This window comes from Prunus persica, chromosome G3 (assembly GCF_000346465.2).
Source record: "Prunus persica cultivar Lovell chromosome G3, Prunus_persica_NCBIv2, whole genome shotgun sequence".
Taxonomy (NCBI): Eukaryota; Viridiplantae; Streptophyta; class Magnoliopsida; order Rosales; family Rosaceae; genus Prunus; species Prunus persica.
Genome location: NC_034011.1, coordinates 15741999 through 15764510, shown reverse-complemented (window position 1 = coordinate 15764510; position 22512 = coordinate 15741999). Strand labels below are relative to the sequence as shown.

The 22512-nt window shown below is 36.4% G+C and overlaps 1 protein-coding gene across 1 annotated transcript; it reads right to left on the bottom strand.

Annotated features, from left to right (window-relative positions):
* On the bottom strand, positions 251–7254 carry LOC18782740 (plastidic glucose transporter 4). Its single transcript, XM_007215478.2, has 14 exons — positions 6798–7254; positions 6228–6498; positions 5502–5616; positions 5214–5281; positions 4726–4858; positions 4542–4641; positions 4338–4450; positions 3095–3188; positions 2799–2952; positions 2572–2718; positions 2403–2476; positions 1435–1523; positions 1215–1329; positions 251–695 (listed from the first exon to the last, which is right to left on the bottom strand). The coding sequence occupies exons 2-14, from the start codon at positions 6490–6492 to the stop codon at positions 513–515; spliced, it is 1650 nt and encodes a 549-aa protein (XP_007215540.1). The 5' UTR covers positions 6493–6498; positions 6798–7254; the 3' UTR covers positions 251–512.

The following is a 22512-nucleotide window of genomic DNA, read 5'->3' as shown; positions in this document are numbered from 1 at the left end:
GTAACTAAATAGGCCTAGTAATCTGAAAACAAAACCAAATAGGCCCAACATTTTTTTATGGTAAACGCATAAAAGTTTCCAAGCACTTGCTCCTAACACGAGATTTTTTGGTGTTCAGCCAATACCGGAACATTTTTTCATGGAATCTTCCAAATCATACCATAAAAAAATGTTGGGCCTATTTGGCTGGATATTGGCCTTCTCTCACCATTTAAGGTCCTGTACACAAGTCATTCAATCTGACAACAAATTACGAACAGTATCAAAATTCACGGTAGATACTAGATATTTTATTCACAAAGCACTCATCACCGAGTATTATTGTGCACAGCTATGGAATTCCATAGACACCATTTTATCCGGTTACAATCAAAAGTTCAATCTCTAAATACAAGACCACGAGAGGTGGAAATGACCTAGTCCACAGAGCATGAAAAGGAGTAATGGTGCCTATGCTTCGGCCAAAATCCAAAGCTGTTGTGAGATTTTTACATGTAGTTTGAGTATCATAATCAAGTTGCAACGCTAAGAGCACGCTCTATTTCCTCCAATGACCGCCCTTTCGTTTCAACAACATTACCAGCTACGTACAAGACAGCAAGAAGACAGACACCAGCAAATCCGAGATACACTGAGCTGATCCCGAACTTGGTTACAAAGCTCAAGAAATAGAGGCCTATGACGAAGTTTGAAATCTGGTGAAACAGCATAAACATTCAGTTAATAAATGAGATAAGAAAGGTAAACCGATGGAGTATAAAAGCACAGCCAAAAAAACCTTGCGCAAACAGGATCAATGTAAGCATAATATCCATCTCTTCATTCGTTTTCATTCCACACAGAAAACAGAAGTATAGTTTTTACATACTTAACAGGGATACCAGATATGTATGTATATGCAAACACAGTTAGGCATGAATATATAAATATCCGACTGCAGGTCTAGACAATAACACAGAGTCATTGGCGAGATAAATGAATATCCTTCCTGCAATCAAGTTCGTTTGGTTTGACTTGACCCAAAAAAAAAAAAAAATTTCGTTTGGTTTGAATTATTTAATTACCCAAAAATTTGTCTTGCTTCCTGCATCTAAAATATAAATAACAGCCATGCTTTACTGGAAAGTCTTAATCCTTCAAACATACTGACTGGTTGGGCAGGATATCATAACTAATAGCTGTTGGAAGAAAAAACCTTTCCTATTGTCACTTACCCAGTGCATGCCCAATGACAAAGAAACTGCTTTTGCTCTGATTCTTGAAGCAAATATCTCTGGAAGAAGGAGAGCAGGCACAGGGCCAGCGCCAAGTGAAAAGGACAATACATACCTGTAAAGAAAAGAAAAAAAATGAAAACCAGGTTGAAATAGGATATTAAGCTTTCAAATGCATAAATAGTATGGATTTATATTTTAAAGGGAACCTCTGACTTACAGAACAGTCCCAGCAACAGCAAGGGGGCCAGAATACGGAGCCAGGACTTTCCATGTAAAGGACAAAGAAAGCAGCAACATTGAAGCAGCCTTAATGAATCAAGAAAGAAAAAAGTATCAGTAATACGTGAGAAAGAGAGGGAAAAACAGGAAACCATTTTTATCACAATTTTAATTAAAGCAACAGCACCGCCAAAGCTTTTTTAAATGCATTGGGGGATGATAATTTTGTTTTTCAGAAAAATCGTCCACTCAGGAAGCCATTTAAGGTCAATGCACAGGACATAAAGGAGAAATAGCGTGCAACTTTTCCATGATTTTTTCAACTAAATGAAAGTTCCAAGCCTCATGACCTTTGTCTGCTACCTATGCAGACAGCGAATCTAAAACTGACAGGGCACACATGTAGAGCACTTGGGTTAATGGAGAAGAAATATCTATAATCATTAAGTACAGATCACTTTTAAACATGTTGGAATGAATCAGCAATGTATTGACTCAACATTTCTACTTATCCGAAAAAGGACCCTCCAAGCCCTGACACGCCATAGAATTCATGGCCGCTTCTGCAGCCAGCAGCCTCACATTACTATAAGTGGTCTGCACAGCCAAGCCACAATGTACTTCGTATCCAAATAATTAGTTAACAAGTGTATATGGACAAGAGCGGCAAGCCAATGCAGCTACTGTACTACTCTCAAGTTAGCGTTTCTACCAGACTGACCCATACATGTGGGAGCATAGTATTTGTATATTTACATATATAGAGAGAGCCGTGAGCACATAGTCACCAATCGTTAGGTTAAAATTCAAGAGTTGAAATTTAAACCTAGATCAATGCCAATAAATAAATAAAACTTTACCTTTTTGTATTAATGTCTGCCATGTGTGTGTGCATGTGTGCATCTATATATAAGGTATTCAATTACTTCAAACAAAGAAATAGATCTATAATAAAAAGAACGCTACCATTCCACCGAAGCTTGTGAGTAGAAGACTTTTCCTTCCTTGTCTATCCATCAATGAGGATGCGACAGCGGTTCCTGAAAAGATACCATTCTTGGCATTAGCGAACATTTCATGACTAAGACGAAACAAATTTTCCTATCTTCAAAAAGAAAGATAGTGAGACACAAACCGAAGACATTTGCTGCTCCAACAAGAGCACTTGCTGCAACATCAGATGTAATGCCAGCACTGCGGAAGACAGAAGTAGAATAATAGACCACAGCGTTTATCCCAGCCAACTGTTGGAACAAGAAAAGTGCCGCACCAACACTAACAACTGCATAAAGGCATATGTCAACAGAGAAAAAGAAGAATGCTTAACATCGCAAACATGAATTCCATAAAATTTGGGAAAACCTTTCCGATAGCGGCTACTGAACAGATCAAACCAGCTGGCTTCAGGCTCTACAGAACCCTGAGTTGCTGATGTTAAGTCATGCATAACCTCACTAACTCTTTCTTTTCCATATAATGTTTTTATAGCCTTTTCAGCTTCAGAAATTTTTCCTTGCTGCAGAAAGGGATTAGCTTAGCACTTCCATTGAAAATAATTTTGAAGGAAACAATCATATCCAATTAAAAGCTGAAAAGAACACAATAAAAATTGCACTCATAACATCTGTGCTGCTATTTGATCGAACATTCTTGACAACCTGGAAAAGCCATCTTGGACTTTCGGGTGAAGCAGCCATTCCTAGTGCCAGTAGAACAGAGGGTACTATTGCAACACCAAACATTGTCCTCCACCTGATAGAAAAAATAATTAGAGAGAGAGAGAGAGAGAGAGAGAGAGAGAGAGAGAGAGAGCAGGAAAATTGATATTTAAAAATAGGAAAGATTTATACCACTGTTATCCAGACTACTAAAGTCTATAAACAGAGCTTCATATATTCATTTTTACCAATAGAAAGCATAATCAAGACTTCATTCAGTGTTTACTATAATTTCAAAAACTCATCCGCTTGCAGCAAAATATACACTTGAGAATGATGAATAATTACACGAGATGAAATGAAAATCTTACAGTGCAACATTCTGTCTCGCTGGAATAAAGTAACAAAGATTGTGATTATTAGAAAATTGATAGATCAATCTAGCTAGGAGGTTAAATTAGCCCCAATGACATAAGTTTGAACTTGTCAACAAAGGTAAAAGTTTCACCAGATTCTATTTTCATTTTCCACCCATTTGAATATGAGGAATTTTCTATATCTCTACTGTTTTTAGACTTTAGCCAATAGGCTCTATACCAGAAAAATTCTATATCAAACTCAAAGCCAAAAATGTATCTATACCTCATATATAAATTATGGGTAATGCTAGGATGACCACATTTTTATACCACATTGTGTACCACCTCTCTAATAGAGGTGGAGCCCAACAATACAATGGGGCCCACCTCTATTAGAGAGGTCGTACACAATATGGTATAAAAATGTGGTAAGCCTAGCATTTTCCATAAAATATTAGCATCCAAACCTGAGCCCAGTTAGCCAAGTTATCACCTAATTTCTACTTCCACCTTCTTCTATATATGTCAAACTTCAATCAACAATGAGTAACTTTTCTGAACAGATGGTGTACCACCTCTCTAAGAGAGGTGGAGCCCAACAATACAATGGGGCCCACCTCTATTAGAAAGGTCGTACACAATATGGTATAAAAATGTGGTAAGCCTAGCATTTTCCATAAAATATTAGCATCCAAACCTGAGCCCAGTTAGCCAAGTTATCACCTAATTTCTACTTCCACCTTCTTCTATATATGTCAAACTTCAATCAACAATGAGTAACTTTTCTGAACAGATGTTGGGTTTTATAAACTGTCGCAAAAAAGCACACACACACACACACAAAATGGTTCATAAAGAAAAGAAAAGGTGCAATGATGAAATACCATAATGGATTTGCTGCTAAAGGTAATCCAGCCACCAGCGCTCCAAGAATCCCAATACATATAAAAAGCTGGTTTACAGATCCAAGCGCACCACGAATTTCAGTTGGAGAGATCTGCACATAAGTATATAGTGTTGGTAGGTGGTAAAGTTAACATGTCAAAAGCCAACAATTGAGAATGGGAATGTATAAACATAACTAGTACCTCAGATATATAAAGTGGGACAATAGAAGATGTGATGCCAATTCCAATGCCAGCAAGTAAGCGGCCAACTATCATTGTTTGCACACTCTGGGATGTGGCACTGAAATATTAAAGAAAACTATTCATTAGTTTATAACACTCATATTAATGATCACAACCATATAGTTGATGGAAAAAGACAGACCATAAAAATGCTCCAATTGCTAGAGGAATGACATCTAATTGAAAAGTCCTAGTTCTTCCAAACTTATCAGCCAACGCTCCACCAGTAAATGATCCAACTGTGGCACCGGCTAGAAGTGCACTAACCACCCACCCTGCAAAAGATTTTATGGTGTTGGAACTATGCAATATTAATAGCAAACAGTATACGCAAAAAAAAAAAAAACACCTAAATTTTGGGCGACATTATATGCGTTGCGTGCAGTTAAGTAAATACACTGAGTCTTTAAAATAACCTACAATACTTTTTTTTCTCTGAAAAAAAATGATAGTACTTGACTATATATTCCTTCCTTAATTTTGTAATGGAGTCCTCAAGCAATAGGAAAATGGTAAAAATTGCTTCATGTGACTCTAATATATGAAGAATACAAACAAGAAAACAAACCAGAAATGTTACTTGAGTTACGCTATTTTCCACAGATTAAACCGACCAAAAAGTGGACTTGCCTTGTAATACAGCATTTTCAGCAATGCCAAGATCCTTGGATAGGTACTCAAGAGCACCATTTACCACCCTGCAAAAAATAAAGGCAGATGTCGTAGTGAGCCTCACACATGATTAAGTTATACGCTGAACCACTGTAGAAAGAAAAATAACAAGATGTCATGACTTGCGTACACATTCTGTGACCAACTGAAACATAATATCTTACTTGACATGCACAACCTAAGTCACTTGCTAAGGAAAGTGAGACTGAATTGAGAATGTATTCTCGTAATCAAATTAAACTGTACCCCAGATGATAACCAAATAAAATGGCTCCAAGACAAGCAACACCAACAAATGGCAAAACTGTTCCAGAAGACTTCCCCTGAGGCTTGGAGGGAACAAGATTCTCAAGATCGCCATCTGCATTATATAGTACTAGTAAGAACAATAATAAAATCAAAACCCAATGTATAATGGCCCAGTAAAGTATTGAAATCCCAAGAAAACAAACATATGCATCCTCCTAAACTGACATGTAAGGTCATTCAGCACCATCCAACAAGCATCCAGATTGGTTACAGCATATACAGTTCCATAGAGACAGATTTTACTGATTTTTTTTTTTTGGAAGATACAACAAATTGAAATGACTTTTTCATGGAGTGAGCAACAACAGTTTAGAACATAGTTTTCCAATCATACTCTTGACGGCGAATTTCATGTAATCCCAACTGGCCAAAATTGCCATAAAACAGCTGTGACAGAACCCATTAAGAGGAGGTGACAATTAGTATGAAACAAACCCTCGTCCTCGCAGTCGAACAATAGAATTAGGCTAGAATTTGAGTAAACTAAGAAAGTTACATACATCACTAACCAGATACGGATAACAAATAGACAACTAGAAGATCTTTATTGAAAGTGAAAAAACAGAGACAGATACTATCTTCCAATAGAACTCACCATATTATTCTCTAAGCTAACAAATAAGCAAAAATGAAAAAGCATGATTAAGAGAGCAATTAACAAACCAGAAGCCCGAGCCTGGACCGATCTGGCTTTCAACGTGGACATGGAAATCCCATCAAAGCCCGTTCTGAGACCTGCAAGCTTGGCTCCCATAGCCGCAGAACTGAGGCACAATCCACCGCAGCAAATGCTCCTATCAGTCACGCACAGATTTCTGGAGACTGTACTTGTTCTATTTCTCAATTCACCAAAACCCGATACCCTTCTTTGGTTTTGGACCCCAAATCCTATGCTCCCCTTTAGTGCACCGTAAGTTGACGCTTGCATTTTTACCTGGTGATTAATTGCCCCATTGCCGAAAAGTCAAAGATAACAAAAACCCATTTAAAATTAAAGATTATAACACTAAAAAACCAGCCAGAACCAGCCATGGAATGAAACTGATTTCATTGCAGAAATTACCAAAATTAGGGTGATGCCATTGAAGAACAAGAACAGAGCACAACAAAATTAAAAGAAAAAAACAATAATTGAAGATCAACAAAAGAAACCCATTTTGCTCGTAGTGATTTGTAACAATGCCATTACATGGATTATCAGAAAGGAAATTTAGAAACCCATAAATTAATTACCAAATTGAAGTCGAGAATATCACAAACAAAACCCAGAAAGCGATCGACCAGTCTGTGATGCTGTGATTTGCAATTGGGTTTTTAGTGAGAGAGAGAAAGAGAGAGAGAGTATCGGGAAGTCCGTTGAAAATGAGTTGAAAATGGGAGGGGCACTATTTGCGTAGTGATCAGTTGCCACCAAAAACAACAAAGTGGGTGAAGAATTCAACACTGTTACTCTATCGATATTTTTTTTCTCACATTTGGATTTGGCAAGATATATTCCATGAATATTACAAATTTAATTATTGGGAATTTGTGAGCTGAAATGAGTTACGATTTTCTTTTTTGTTTTCCTTTTCTATTTGGATGATAATTTCGCGGGATTTTGGATTAGATTTGGTTGCGGTGGAGATGTCGCAGGTTGCACGTGGGGACAGCGGGGGCTTGACTTGCGTCATTCGTTCATCGTGTGGCTTGGCCTCTCTATCTATGTTGGAATTTGAAACCCCTGTGGTGGAAAGCACTGCAAAGGCTCGCTCTCCTTTCATCCTCGAGTTTTATCAAAATTAACAAAATGGAAAAAATTAGGAACGCTTCATGAATTTTACTATTTTCTTCTGATTTACCTCCTTTACTTTTAATTTGATTCTGAATCCTCTAATCTTTTAAACAGATTCAGAGCCCTCTCATCTTTTAAACAGTTCTAATTAGTGAATTCTTGGTTTATTCGTTGATTTTTTGAGATTATCGCTATTTTTCATCAATTTATTGAGAGTCTAATCATTTCCTCACAAGTGTATTTATGGTGGGATATAAAATCCACAATCTCACCGTTGGCCCATATGCATTTTTCTATTTCATGAAAGTTACACATACATGTATCTAAAAAATGGAAATATGATTGCTTAATATTAGGATGATTTTTTTTTTTATTATTAGGATATTTTTTTTATTAAAAATAAATTATTCACAAGAAAAAGGAACAGGATGAAATGGGTCAAGTTGGCAGCGCATAGTTCGACAATGAGGTGAGAGATGGCAACATATTGCCTCGCAGTATATTAAAATAATTTTTTAATGATAGTTTATATTTTCAGGTACAACAAGAGAACAAGAAATTGTTGCAAAGTGGAGAAATTGTCGAAGGAGAAGTGAGCTACTGATATTGGGTTTGGTACATTGTCATATGCATTATGCACTAGCTTGCACCGGCCACTATGCAATTTTTTGATTGAAAGGTTCAAACTGCACGACAATGTCCTTGAAATAAGTGCAGCTAACTTTGGACGTGTTATGGGTCTTAAGAATATTGGTGAGAATGTTGAACTTGGCGGATTAGTATAAGATGAAGAGGTGAGGGAGTTAGTGAAGATTTACTACATAAATGATAAAAAAAATCATTACTAAGTGATTTAGCTGAGAAGTTGGAAAAGCGCGAAAATACAGATAATGACTTCAAAGTCCGGTTTGAAATGTTTGCACTTGGCACTCTGCTTTGCCCCACATTATCAGTGAGTTGGGAGTATTTAACTTCCTTGAGGATCCTGGGGTAGATAAAGGGTAAGAATTGGGTTGGCCATGCATTTAACTTCTTACGTGAAAGTGTTAGGTCACTCGAAAAAAAAATAAAGGTGCATAAGTAAATGGGTCAATGCTTTTCCTCCAGCTATTCTACTTCAAGTTAGTTGTCTACAGTGAAGTATATGTTGATAAATCTTGTGTCATGGGATAATAATTTGGTGTGTAAATAAATTAAATGGGTTAGAAAGCAAATGGGTTTGATAGTCCTACTGTTGAGGTTGTTTCAAGACGCACTAGGATGGATGAATTATCCGGAGTGAACATTGAAGGAATTTTTGAAGAAGTTCCATCCACTTTGATTCCAATAATACAAGCTGAGGTGAAGCTTTCAGTCTTGGAAATAAGTGGGAAGTTAATGAGTGAAGTGACTTCATTTCATGAGAAGTTAATGAATAAAGCGACCACCTTTAATGAGAAGGTAATAAATGTAGTGAGTTCCTTCATGAGAGACGCAAGACATCATCTAATTGTGGGACATGGAGCTGTGAATGAAGGGGACGAGGCATTAAAAAAGTCCCAACAAGGTGATGAGAATGTTGTGACCAATGAGGGTGAAGGATGTAGTTAAGTAAATGAGAAGTGTAGTTGACATGAACGACTTATCAACACCATTACCAGAAGGACAAAGTTGCATTCAAGATGAGATATGATGAGCGTTTAGGAGTTTGAAAATCAACAACAAATTGGTTTCTTGTTGTCGTTTACATGTTTTAAGTACGTATTTATTTCGATTACAAACTATATGGAATAGTTTTTAATTAAAATAGAAATGAAATAAATTTGTTTTTATGTTGTAAATTACCTAAATGTGTTTTATTCCTATATGTAATATTCGAATTCCCTTTCCACACAGTTGAAAATTGGCGCGGAAAAGAGAAATGTCACGAAGTTGCCCCATGGTGATCAAGGTCGAATCAAAACACGTCGTATGAGCAAAAGGCATCCAGGGAATCAATGTAAAGAATCATGGGTTGACCCGACAATTGAAAAGGGACAAGCGATGTAGAACATGAAGTCTAAAATAAAAATTGGGCCATTCAAGTTGAAACCCAGTGACTTTTAAGATTCCAATTTTGACTTGTTTTGTTATATGACACTTCAAGGTAAATATTTATGACTTGTGAATGGTAATACTAAAATCCAACAAACTCCCTCTATGTAGTTGTTTATGTGAATTTAATTATAACAATTTATTTCATCTGCGATTGTAGTAAGGAAATTATAATTGACATGAAATGAGGAAATGATGTGGCCCGGGGTGAGTTGATGTGCTTGACGATGGAACAGTGGATTAATGACCAAATACTATACCTCGTTGTAAGATCAAGTTAATACGAAAAAGTGTGTTATCTACATGAAAAGGGATCAAGAAATTGGTACTTCCCCACATATCTATCGGTACATTAATATTTCAAAGTGTTGTGGTTTGTCATTTAGTTAATGAATTTAAGCTTAACATATACCTCATTGTAGGATCAAGTTAATGCAACAATTGATAATATGTTCAACTATTTAGGTGTCAAAGTGAGAAGTGAACACTCAAACCGGTTCACTGTAGGACTTAAGAAGTGCAATATGGAATCAATTTATGTTGTGTTTAGTAACATTTTGCGCTATGTAATATATGCATGAATTTCTAAGTAACTCATTGTGCCCCTAGATGTTCATCCCTGTTTCTAGATCGAATCGGGAGTCATTGGTATTTGGTAGTGGTGTACATTTGTGAACAAGAGGTCCAAATATGGGATACTCTCCCAAATGCTAAATACTACACATCTCGTTATAAATAAGTGGAACGAATTGTAAGTGAATTGAGTCTTTTTTTTTTTTTTTTTTTTGTAGGTGAAAGCTCTTGACAACATTTACATCATTAATGAGATTGTCACCGATTTAGAAAAGGGATGGGAGTTTGCAAAATTTATAATTGTGCGAAGTGACAAGGCCTCACACAAGAAAATGCACTACTACAAAAAGTGAAAAAGACGACCAGAAAACAACGACGGTCTAAGTGAAAACCGTCGTGGTTTATAAAAAGACGACGGTTCTAAAAACACCGTCGTGTAATACAACCTTAGACAACTAAAAAATGGAGTTTCAAATGGCTGTTCAAAAACAACGACGTACATAATTAAACAACCGACGTCTATTTGAAACAGATTTCCGCAGTGTAAAATCAATGCCAACAAAGAACGGCAGAAGTTATGAATCGACCGACGTAGAAAGTAAAGACGACGATTTCAATAAAAACTGCCGTTTTTACTCATAAAATAACACGACGAGGTTTTCGTATAAGACGCCGTATAATTACAAACAAATCCACGGCTTTAAAATACAAAATATCGCCGTATTAAATTAATTTACAACGACGGAAAATATAAATATATCGACGTCATTCTCGTATAGTTCTACGACGTTATCTTTAAATCGTACAATAAAATTTATCGTCGTATTTATTCATTTTATACGTCGTACCTTTAATTTTAACAGTCGTCTTAATAAGAATTTTTGTTAACAATTTTTTTCTTTGATTTTCTTATCCTACGTCGGTAGATCTACTTAATGACAAGAATTGAAATAACCACGACGGTTTATATAGAACACCGCCGACATAATCAGTTTTGTCTGAGATCCCAAGGGTTACGAAATCTTACCAGATGGAACTCTGTTCCACATCATAATCTTAACAGATGACACAGATTTGCAAATATTGCGTCGTGTTAGTTTACAAATTCTAGAACATTAATTTCCCTCATTTTAAATTTCCTCGGGAAAGAAAAATCTATTTATCACGCTTTGGAATTGAAAACTAAAACTGAAAGAATACGGGAAAAAAAACTCTATTTATAATTTAAAATTAAAATCCACGTCGGTTGTAGTACACTTAACGACGTTTAACAAAATAATCTACGTCGGTAATTATAAATCTACCGCCATCTTAACTTAATATAGACGACGAGAAAAGACGACGGTAGAACAGAAAACCGCCGTTGTTTCAGTTTCTTTAACATATCTTTCTGCAGGACTTGTGTAGTTCAAAGCATTGACAATGTCTTCATCATATCTCCCAGAAACTACTGATTCAATTGCTCATGCTTTAGAGGCCATCTGAAGCCATTTCTATTCTTTATCGCATTCTTGAAACCCATCTTCTTCTTCTGAAGCTCTACGGATAAAGGAAGAGGCTATCACAATAAATCCGACAGATCTTCTTAGGCAAGAAAATCAAGCAGAGGATCAGGCACATCTGATCTTCAGATTTCCCTGAGAAGCGAACTTTCCTTCGACAGCGAGTGGAGGCCAGGCTTGCATCTCTTTTGATGGAAAGCAAGGAGTATTCAGAAGCACTAAGTGTCCTATCAGGCTTGATCAAGGAAGTGAGAAGGCTAGTTGACAAGCTTCTTCTTGTGGACATATATTTGATGCGAGTAAGCTCAATTTCTCTTTGAGAAAACATCCAAATTATTGTCTTTGAGACATGAGAGACTGAGAGAGGAAGAACTTGGAACCTTAAATGTAAACCGAAAATGAATGAAAGCGACAAATTTATAGAATAAATTTTTAAAACCAACGGCGGTCCTTACAAAAAAACCGCCGTTTAAATTGTAAAATCAACGTCGGTATGATCGACGTATATTACAGAAATCCACGTCGGTAAATTAATAAAAACGACGTGTTAAATAATATACCATGACGCGAGTTATTACTTATGTACTTTAATTTTTGAGTTTACTATGACGGTACCTACAAACTACTGTCGTATTTATTTACCACGTCCGAAGTTAAATGTACCGTCGTATTTTGTAATTTATACGTTGTAGTTATATGTAACCGCCGTATTATTTTTTTGAAATGGTTTTATATGTAAGCAACTTTTCGTCTACTTGACTTACACATTTGTTGTTTTTATATTCTTATTTTATTTAAATCTGTCATCCAAAAAAGAAACTTTACATATTGCAGAATATTAATTTCCTTCGTTTTAAATTTCCTCCGGAAAAAAAACTCTATTTATAACGCACTGTAATTGAAAAATAAACTGAAAGGTCACGGGAAAAAAAATTCTATTCATAATTTAAAAATTAAAATCCACGTCGGTTATATTAAACCTAACGACGTTAAATGAAATGATTCCACGTCGAATGAAAAATATTGCGTCGTTTTAGTTAAAAACGACGTAGTTAAATGTAACCGCCGTATTATTTTTTTGAAATGGTTTTATATGTAAGCAACTTTTCGACTTACACATGCACTGTTTCCAAACCCGATTAAAAATTTCAATCTCCCAGAGAAACCTTTTCGTCTTTTTTCCTTGTCAGAGCATTGTCAGAGTTTCTCATCGTCTTCCTCTCGTCTTCTTCGTCGTCTCTGAACTTAAACATCGATCATCTTCCTCTTGCTTTCATTGCACGCAAAAGGTAAGCTTTCATTTTCACTATTTTGGTTACTGTTTTGCATGCTCATACGTTTTTTGTTTGAAAAATCTTTTTACCTTTTTTCTGGCCAAAATCATTTTACTTCTTTCCAAGTTTGATAAAATATACAGACAAAGAGAGAAAGTTTCCAACTTTGAAGACAACTACATCAACTAAATAAGACGACGGTAGACCACGACGGTTCGTCAGTTGTTCTAGCGTCGTCTGAAAATTGACAAAGTTGTTTTTAAAATAATAGTCTTTTTTTATATGCTTGTTTAATTGCAGGTTTGATTTCGCTGAACAATGGTTTTTGTTTTTCCCTTATTTGATAAAATATAAAGAAAAAGAAACTAGGGTTGGTATCTAATATAGACGACAAAATATCTTATTGTTTTACGTCGTGTGAATGTTAATACCACGACGGTGTATTACTATTGACGTCGTATGAACATAAATACCACGACGTTATATAAATAATAGTTTACCACGACGGTGTATTACTATTGACGTCGTGTGAACATATATACCACGACGTTATATAAATAATGGTTTTAAACATTTATTACGTCTGAGATTATTTCATTGCGTCGTCTAAAATCATATCATACGTCGTATTTTTTTAATACCGTCGTTTGTGTTCTTAATGTTTTCCTGAAATATTTTCACTTGCAGTTTTGTCTGTTAAAATGGTTTCTCAACAACAAACTAAGGATTCTGGCTCCAAGAAGCTTGGAATGGTAGCTCCTCAAGACAAGTCTTCGAAGGAGATGAAGTCTTCGAAGAAGATGAAGTTTGCTTCATCATCTGCTGAGACAGAACAAACCAGCCAGACAACAATCTCAGATGATTCAAAGACTGGTCGAGGTATGAGCACAATGCCTCGTGTTGTGAAGAGAAAGCTTCAGAAACTGAGGCCAATTGTTGAGTACAATAAAAGGGGGAAAGGTGTTGGCCAAGCACATATTGAGATGCAGTCGTATATTGGTGTGTTGGCACGCTCCAGGATCCCACTTGTGGACAAGAAATGGTCCCAAATCCCCAAGGATATAAAGGAGCAGATTTGGGAAGCAGTTGACATGGCTTTTGTCGTAGGCCAAGGGGGCAAGACCTCTGTTTTAGCTTCTGCTTCCAAGAAATGGAAGGATTTCAAGTCTACACTAACGAGGCATTATATCCTTCCATACACCAATGACAGGGAGAAATTAAGCCAACCCCCTGAAACATATAAATTCATAGAGAAAGCACAATGGGATGCCTTTGTAGCTTCAAGGCTATCCAAAGATTTTGAGTCTGTGCATTCTCAACATGCACAGATTAGGGAGAAACTCGAGTACAATCATCGATTGTCTCGAAAAGGATATGCTGGATTGGAGGATCAATTGGAGGAAACCATGCCTGGGGTAGAAATTGATCGATCTACCTTATGGAAGAGAGCTAGACAGGACAAACATGGTAACATCCCTGATCCAAAGGTGGCAGAGAAAGCAAAATTAATTGTAAGCCTACTATCACTCTGTTTTAAATTTTTATTAAACTGTGAATTATTCTTATTACGTCGTATGTTATATTTTTCGTCGTGTGAATGATATTACCACGTCGAAAAGTTTTTAAAAACGTCGTTAAAGGTCTAAATAGGAATCACTACTATGTTTTCTGTAATTATAGCATAAGACGTCGGTGGTTCATTTTCGCGTCGTGTGAATGATATTACCACGTCGAAACTTTTTTAAAAACGTCGTTAACGGTCTAAATAGGAATCACTACTCTGTTATCTTTAATTATAGCATAAGACGTCGGTTGTTTATTCATTTCGTCGTTTTAAATAAATAACCACGTCGGTATAACTACCGTCGTGATAAGTTATAATAACGTCGGTTTATACGTTATTGCGTCGTGTGAAATTATATAATACGTCGTTTGTACATAAATAACCGTCGTGTGTTTTTTTGTTTATCTTTTTTTAGGATGAATTGCAGAAACAAGTCTCGGAAGGCAAAGTCAGAGTAGATGGCAGCAATGATGTGCTGACCATGGCTTTGGGCCCCGAGCATCCAGGCAGACTGAGGGGAGTTGGTGCTGGTGTTTCCCCAAGGCAATATTTCAATTTGCCCAAACCACAGAGGGTGAGCTTTGACGACCGTTTGAAAGACAGTTTAAGAGTTCTCCTTCAAGAAGAGACTAAAAAGATGGAGGCTAAGGCAAGGGAAGAGGCCTTAAGGATGGAGGCTAGGACAAAACAATTGGTAGAGGCTGAGAGGGAGCATTTCCTGAGTCAGCTTTCCCAATTAATTCCCAATTTTGATCCAAGCATGCTTAAACCAAGAATTAGCCAAAGCCCCAAAAATCCAACGTCTGACAAAGCTAGCTGCTCTAGAGGTGATGTGAGATCCCTACATTTGGAGGATGATACTGCCAAAATGGGGAAACATCAGCCAGATGAATAGAAGGAAGAAGAAAAAAGAGATGAAGAGAAGGAAGAAGAAAAGGAGAAAGAAGATGAAGAAAAGCATGACGACAAGGTATGTTCACATAACTTTGCCTTTTTTATTTGTTTTTCAAAATTTCAGACGTCGATATTTTTATTTAATCCGTCGTTTGTTTAAAACTTAGACGGCGGACTTTTTTTAAGACGTAATAAAATATTTAAACGACGGTTTTTGCACCGTCGTTTAAATGGTTTCAGACGACGCTTTATTCATAAAACCGTCGTCTTTATTGAATTACCACGACAGTTTTTTTACCGTCGTTTAAATATTTTTAAGACGACGTTTTATTCCTTAAACCGTCGTCTTTATTGAATTACCACGTCATTTTTTTTATTTCTTTAAACAGGTTATTGAAGTTGGTGCTTATTCAAATATGGAGGCGCCATCTTCTTTAAAAACCCTTTGTCGTTTTGTGGAAACGACACTCCTGCCTGAGGATAAGACACTCCAATTTACAATTGATAAGGAGGTGTTTGGTGGTGAGCGCGATACCTTCCTCCTGCCTGAAGATATTACACAATTTGCAGGCATGGAAGAAATTGGAGCTACTGTATTGGCTGTATATATGAGGTTTGTACTTCTAAGATAATAACTCGTTGGTTTATATATTGCGTCGTCTTAACTAACTACCGTCGTGATAAATATATTATAACGTCCTTATCTATTTCAGTACGTCGTGTGAAATATTATAATACGTCGTTTTTTTATACATAACCGTCGTGTTTGTTTTTGCTGACTTGTTTATATTATTTTATGTATTTAGGTACTTACACGATGTTTTGAAACAAGCCAATATGTGCAGCATGGTTGGCTTTATTGACCCTGCTACAGTTAGTGCCAACTCTGGCACAATAACTGAAAGATCACGACTGGTAGCAGCTCGACTTCAGAAGACAGACGGTGAACAGCTTTTCATGATGCCTTACAATCCAGGGTTAGTCTCCTTAGGATTTTGTTTTTATGATTTTCAATAAATGACAGCTTATAAACTAACCACGTCGGTGTTTTATTTTATTTAGTCGTTTGAAACTACTAACCACGTCGGTATTTATTTGTCGTCGTGATAAATATATAATGTCGTCGTTATCTACTTTATTTCGTCGTATGAAATACTATAATACGTCGTTTTTGTAACTAACCGTCGTTTTTATATTAATTTTGTGCAGCCGTCATTGGATCTTGCTGATTGTAAGAGCAAAGAAGGAGACCGTCTATTTTCTGGATCCTCTGCCAGGTCATCGTGTGGTCGACGAAGAGGCGAAAAACATCGTGAACAGTGCTTTAAAAATATATAATACCCACATAGGCCGAGCAGGACGTAAAAATGTAATTTGGAAAACTCTCTCAGGCACACCAAAGCAACCCAGCAATGTCGAATGCGGGTATTATGTGATGCGCTTCATGAGGGACATCATCATGGATCCTTCCTTGGGGTTTGAGAATAAGGTAAGAAGAAATTACCTTCATACATTTCACGTCGTTTTTTGTATTATCAACGACGGTCATGTAAAATTAACGTCGTTGAATGGATATACTACATCGGTTATGAAAAATATCGTCGTCTGTGATTGAATTTCTTTTTATTTATAAACCCTAATAGTCATTGTTTATGCAGTATGCCAAGGGAAACCAGGAAGCTTCATACCCCCAAGAAGCCATTGATGAAGTCCGGAATGAATGGGCAGAGTTTGTTTTCCAAATTATTAAACAGGGCAATTATTGAACACTTGATATTTATGTATAATGTACAAATTTTCTCTATAATATGTAATGTAAAAATTTGTTGAGGTTTTCTTAAATTAAAAAAAAAACAAACATACAAATTGCTTAACCGACGTGTAATACTTTTCCAACGACCTAATAAAGTCACAAACCGTCGTATTTTGTTGTTTCGTGTTTTAAACAAATACGACGTAAAAATATAGTTAGACGACGTTCTTTGAACAATTGAGTCGTTTATGGTTTACAACATCTTCAATTTCTTAAGGGTTCAGGGTATCATCGACGACGTTTATGTAACGACAGCGGTTAAGTCGTTGATATATATATTTTACGTCGTATAGTTAAATAGCCGCCATGGTTTCTCATTTTAACGACGTCATTTTAACGACTTAGTAGTCTATTACAATTTACAACGTCTACAATTTATTAACACCGACGTGGTTTGTTGTTGTGGTAAGAATATTTTATTATTTTTATATCAAAATATTCAAAATAAATTTAAAATAAATCAGAAAATTGAAAAGTCAACTCCTATGAAGTCATTGATATATTTTCTTCCACATAAACCTTGAAAAAATTCATTTTGAATAACAAAAATTTAAAATGACCATCCAAAATAAAATTGTTTTGATGAGTCATAAAATCACTTCTAGTTTTATGGTTTAGGGTTTAGAGTCTAGGGTTTAGAGTCTAGGGTTGTTATTTATTGGGGTTTATTTTTAAAGTATAATTTTTGGGTAGTCTAGGGTATATGTTAGGCTTTAAAACCATAAAACCTTTTATAAACTTAATTTTTTAAATTGTGTAATTTAGTTTTATGGGTTTAGGGTATTAATTTTTAACGACGGTGGTTGCGTCGTGGAATACATATTTTACGTCGTACAGAAAAACATACGACATGGTTTACGCTTTAAACGACGTCATTTTAATATGTAAGTCGGTTTATATAATTTACAACGTCTTTAATTTCTTAACACCGACGTGGTTTTTCAGTCGTCGTTATATAAAAAATTCAAAATAAATTTAAAATTAATCCGAAAAATGAAGCTTCAAAATGAACGGCCTTACGTTCTTAATCCGAAAAATGAACTTTCCGTCGTGGAATATTAAATTTACGTCGGTACGTGTAGAACTTTCGCCTTGGTTTTTCTTTCGACGTTTTAAAACGCGCGAACTCTAAAAATTTTCGCGCGACCTAAATTTTTTTAGATTTGGCTCTTATTCTTATACTTCGAACCCTGAAACCTAAAATTTTCAGATTTCGCGCGACATAACATTTCGCTCTCTCACTTCTGCTCTAATTAAAAGTTGCACTCTCCAGGCTCCGTCGAATCTGTGAGCTCGTCCAACCTGTAAGTACAAACCCTATCTTCCCCTTGTAAATTCATTGAATGATATTAGGTTGTTTTGTTAAAGGGTTTTATGTGTATGCTTTGCGATCTGTTAATAATGTGCTTATAGGTATGGGTTCATGGATTTTCTGTTTAATGGGTTCATGGATTACATTATCTGTTATGTTGAATTGGGAATGGATTTAATTTTGTCGTATCTTTTAATCACCCTATGTTATGTTGAATTGGGAATGGATTTATTGTTTTCATGCTTGGTTTCATGTATATGTTGGTTTCTTGCTTGGTTTCATATATATGTTGTGTTCTTAATGGGTTTTGTGTTCTTGAAAATAAACTGAGACACGACGAATTTTAAGGCTTACGACACCGATTACACGACGGTTTTTTTAAACTACCGTCGTTGTATTACTTATACACGACGGTTTTTTCATAAACCGTTGTTTGTATTACTTATAATAGACGACGTCTGTTGAAAATCCGTCGTCTATATATGCCAAATACGTCTGTTTTTGTTTAAAACCCGTCGTCTCTGTTGTGTATTACTTGCGATTAGATCATTGTATAATCTGCTATAGTGATGGTCATTGCCTGTATTTTCACTTTATTATAGATAATAGGTTATAGTGTCGGAGATGGATAAGTCATGGATGCACTCGGATAGAAGATCGAAGGCATATGAATTTGGGGTGGAAGCATTTTTGAACTTTGCTGTAGAAAATCTTCTAACTACAACACATATCCGTTGTCCATGTGTTAAATGTGTTAATTTGAAGTTGTTTGGGGTTGGAATTATAAGGGATCACTTATACTTTAATGGAATTGACCAAAGCTATAAGAATTGGACATTTCACGGAGAACCTTGGGAAGCAACTACTAATGCTAGTAGAAATGTTGAAGAAGATGATGGCCATAGTAGGTACAGTTTTGTATCTGAAGAAATTGATATGGATGATAATGATTTTGGTGATTTTGGTTCGGATCCGTATGAGTTTGCCAATGTGATTGGGGATGGAGATCAACCAGTGTACCCTGGTTGTAGAAAGTACACGAAGTTATCGGCATTAGTGAAGTTGTATAATTTGAAGGCAAAACATGGGATGAGTGATGTCTGTTTTACTGAATTATTGATACTTCAAGGCGATTTGCTTCCAGAAGGAAATACAATACCAACCTCCATGTATGAGGCTAAAAAGACTTTGTGTGCATTGGGGCTGAGTTATGAGAAAATGCACGCATGCCCCAATGATTGCATCTTGTATAGGAAGGAGTATGAGGATTCAACTAATTGTCCTACTTGTGGTATCTCAAGGTGGAAGGAAGGCAAAGATTCAATCTTGAAAGAGGGTGTGCCAGCGAAGGTGGTGTGGTATTTTCCCCCAATTCCAAGTTTGACTTGGTGGCATGCTGCTAGAAAATCAATTGACGGTCAGATGTCTCATCCGGCGGATTCCCCGTCTTGGAAACTTCTTGATGATAAATGGCCTGAGTTTGGTAATGAGCCGAGAAACTTGAGATTGGCTCTTTCATCTGATGGATTCAATCCCCACAGTTCTCTAAGTAGCAGATATAGTTGTTGGCCGGTTATCTTAGTTACATATAATCTCCCTCCATGGCTGTGCATGAAACGAAAGTTCATGATGTTAACCTTATTGATTTCCGGTCCTAAACAACCCGGAAATGATATAGACGTCTACTTGGAGCCTTTGATTGATGATTTAAAATCCTTGTGGGTTGGGATTAGAGGAGTGTATGATGCACATAATGGAGAATACTTTACACTCAGAGCTGCATTAATGTGGACAATTAATGATTTCCCCGCCTATGGAAACTTATCTGGTTGTGTTGTTAAAGGATATAAAGCTTGTCCAATATGCGGCGATGATACACCTAGTCACAGGTTGAAAAATGGCCACAAAATTTGTTACATTGGGCATAGAAAATGGTTACCAATCAATCATCCATATAGGAGGCAACGTGCAGCTTTTAATGGGAAACCTGAATATGGCATACCTCCCGAGCCATTAACCGGAGAAGAAGTGCTGCATATGGTTGAAAATGGTGACAGAGTTTGTTGGAAGAAGAAATCAATATTCTTTGATCTCGAGTATTGGAAATACCTTCCTGTGAGGCATGCCCTAGATGTTATGCACATTGAGAAGAATGTTTGCGATAGTATCATTGGTACATTGCTGGAGATCCCTGGAAAAAATAAAGATGGGATTGCTGCTCGATTAGATTTATTGAACATGGGGGTCAAAACTGATTTGCAACCCGAGTATGGAGAAAGACGTACTCGTTTGCCTCCTGGGCCTTGGAATTTGTCAAGAGCAGAGAAGAGAGAGGTTTGCAATTCTTTCTATGGTATGAAGGTCCCTGAAGGTTATTCTTCAAATATTAAAAATCTTGTATCTTTACAAGATTCAAGACTTCTTGGCCTTAAATCACATGATTGTCATACCTTAATGCAACAATTGCTCCCTGTGGCAATTCGTTCTGTTTTGGAGAAGCCTGCAAGGTATGCAATAACTTGTTTGTGCTTCTTCTTCAATGCTATATGTGCAAAGACTGTTGATGTTTCCAAGCTAGATAAGTTGGAAGAAGATGTAGTAGTTACTCTGTGTTTGCTTGAGAAGTACTTTCCCCCTTCATTCTTTGATATCATGGTTCATCTAGTAGTACATCTTGTCAGAGAAGTTCGTCTATGTGGGCCAGTATATTTTAGGTGGATGTATCCGTTTGAAAGATATATGAAAGTGCTGAAGGGGTATGTTCAGAATCGTACTCGTCCCGAAGGTTGCATTGCTGAGCGGTATATAGCTGAAGAAGCGGTAGAGTGTTGTACTCAGCATTTATCTGAGGTTAGTACAGTTGGAGTGCCTTCAAGCCAAAAGATGGGACTTTCAAAGCCATTATCAGGTTGCACAGTGAGCGTAGTTGATCAGGACCTGTTGAATCAAGCACATCTATATGTCTTGGAGAATACGGAGGAAGTCCTACCTTATATCGAGTACGTATGAGCTTTATTCTTTAAGTTTCCATTTTAAATTATTTCTTATGTTTATCTTCTATATTTAGGACCGTAATGCTTGAATTTTTCGTGTCATGTAGGCAACATATGATTCACATCAAGACTGCTTATCCAAAATTTAGAAAGAGAACAAAGTGGCTGCAGGATAAGCACAATAGCACTTTCATTCAATGGCTACGCTTCAAGGTATATATTGTTGAATAACATATTTCTCTTTTAATTTTCTTCTTATTTATATGTTAGATTGAATTAAGATATGATTAATTTGCAGGTTCAAAGTGAACTTGAGGAAGACAATCATGGCGTATCAGAAAATTTAAGGTGGCTAGCAGCTGGTCCAAACATGTCAGTGCCATTATATAGGAGCTATCTTATTAAAGGTATTAAATTCAATATCAAGGCACAAGATGATGTGCGGACAACTCAAAATAGTGGAGTTTATTTACTTGCACATACCATGCAAGTTGCTAGTGCCAAGGATAAAAACCCAATTCTCTCAAATATGGGTTTCTATGGTGTCATTCAAGAAATTTGGGACCTTGACTACCAAAAGTTTACAATCCCAGTCTTTAGGTGTGATTGGATAGATAGTTCTGGTCTTGTAGTCGATGAACTTGGATTTACCCTTGTAGATTTGAGTAAAATTGGACATAGGAATGACCAATTTATTTTGGCTTCTCAAGTCAAACAAATATTTTTTGTTGACGACCCGATGCATCGTGGTTGGTCGGTAGTGTTATCAATGCCTAATAGAGAATATAATGATGTTATTGGTGATGAAGTCTTAGGTGATGTGATAATTGAGTGTGAGCCATTTACTAGAGGGATGCCAAATGTTGACACATTTGATGAACTGGTGGGTGAGTTAGGCGGTCAAAATATTCGAGATGGGTGTGAAGATATATGGATTGAATGATGCTTATGTAATTGGCAGTGTATGACATTAATTTTGTAATATATTGTAATGTGATTTCTTAACTTTCTACGTTCAAATAAAACACGACGTTATTGTGAACCAGTTATTCAGCATATTTACCGACGTCTTAAAGCAACGTAACAATGAAGAACCACGACGTAATTGTGAAGCAATTATTCAGGATATCACGTCGGGGAAGGATTAAGAACCGCCATAAAGCAACGTAACAATGA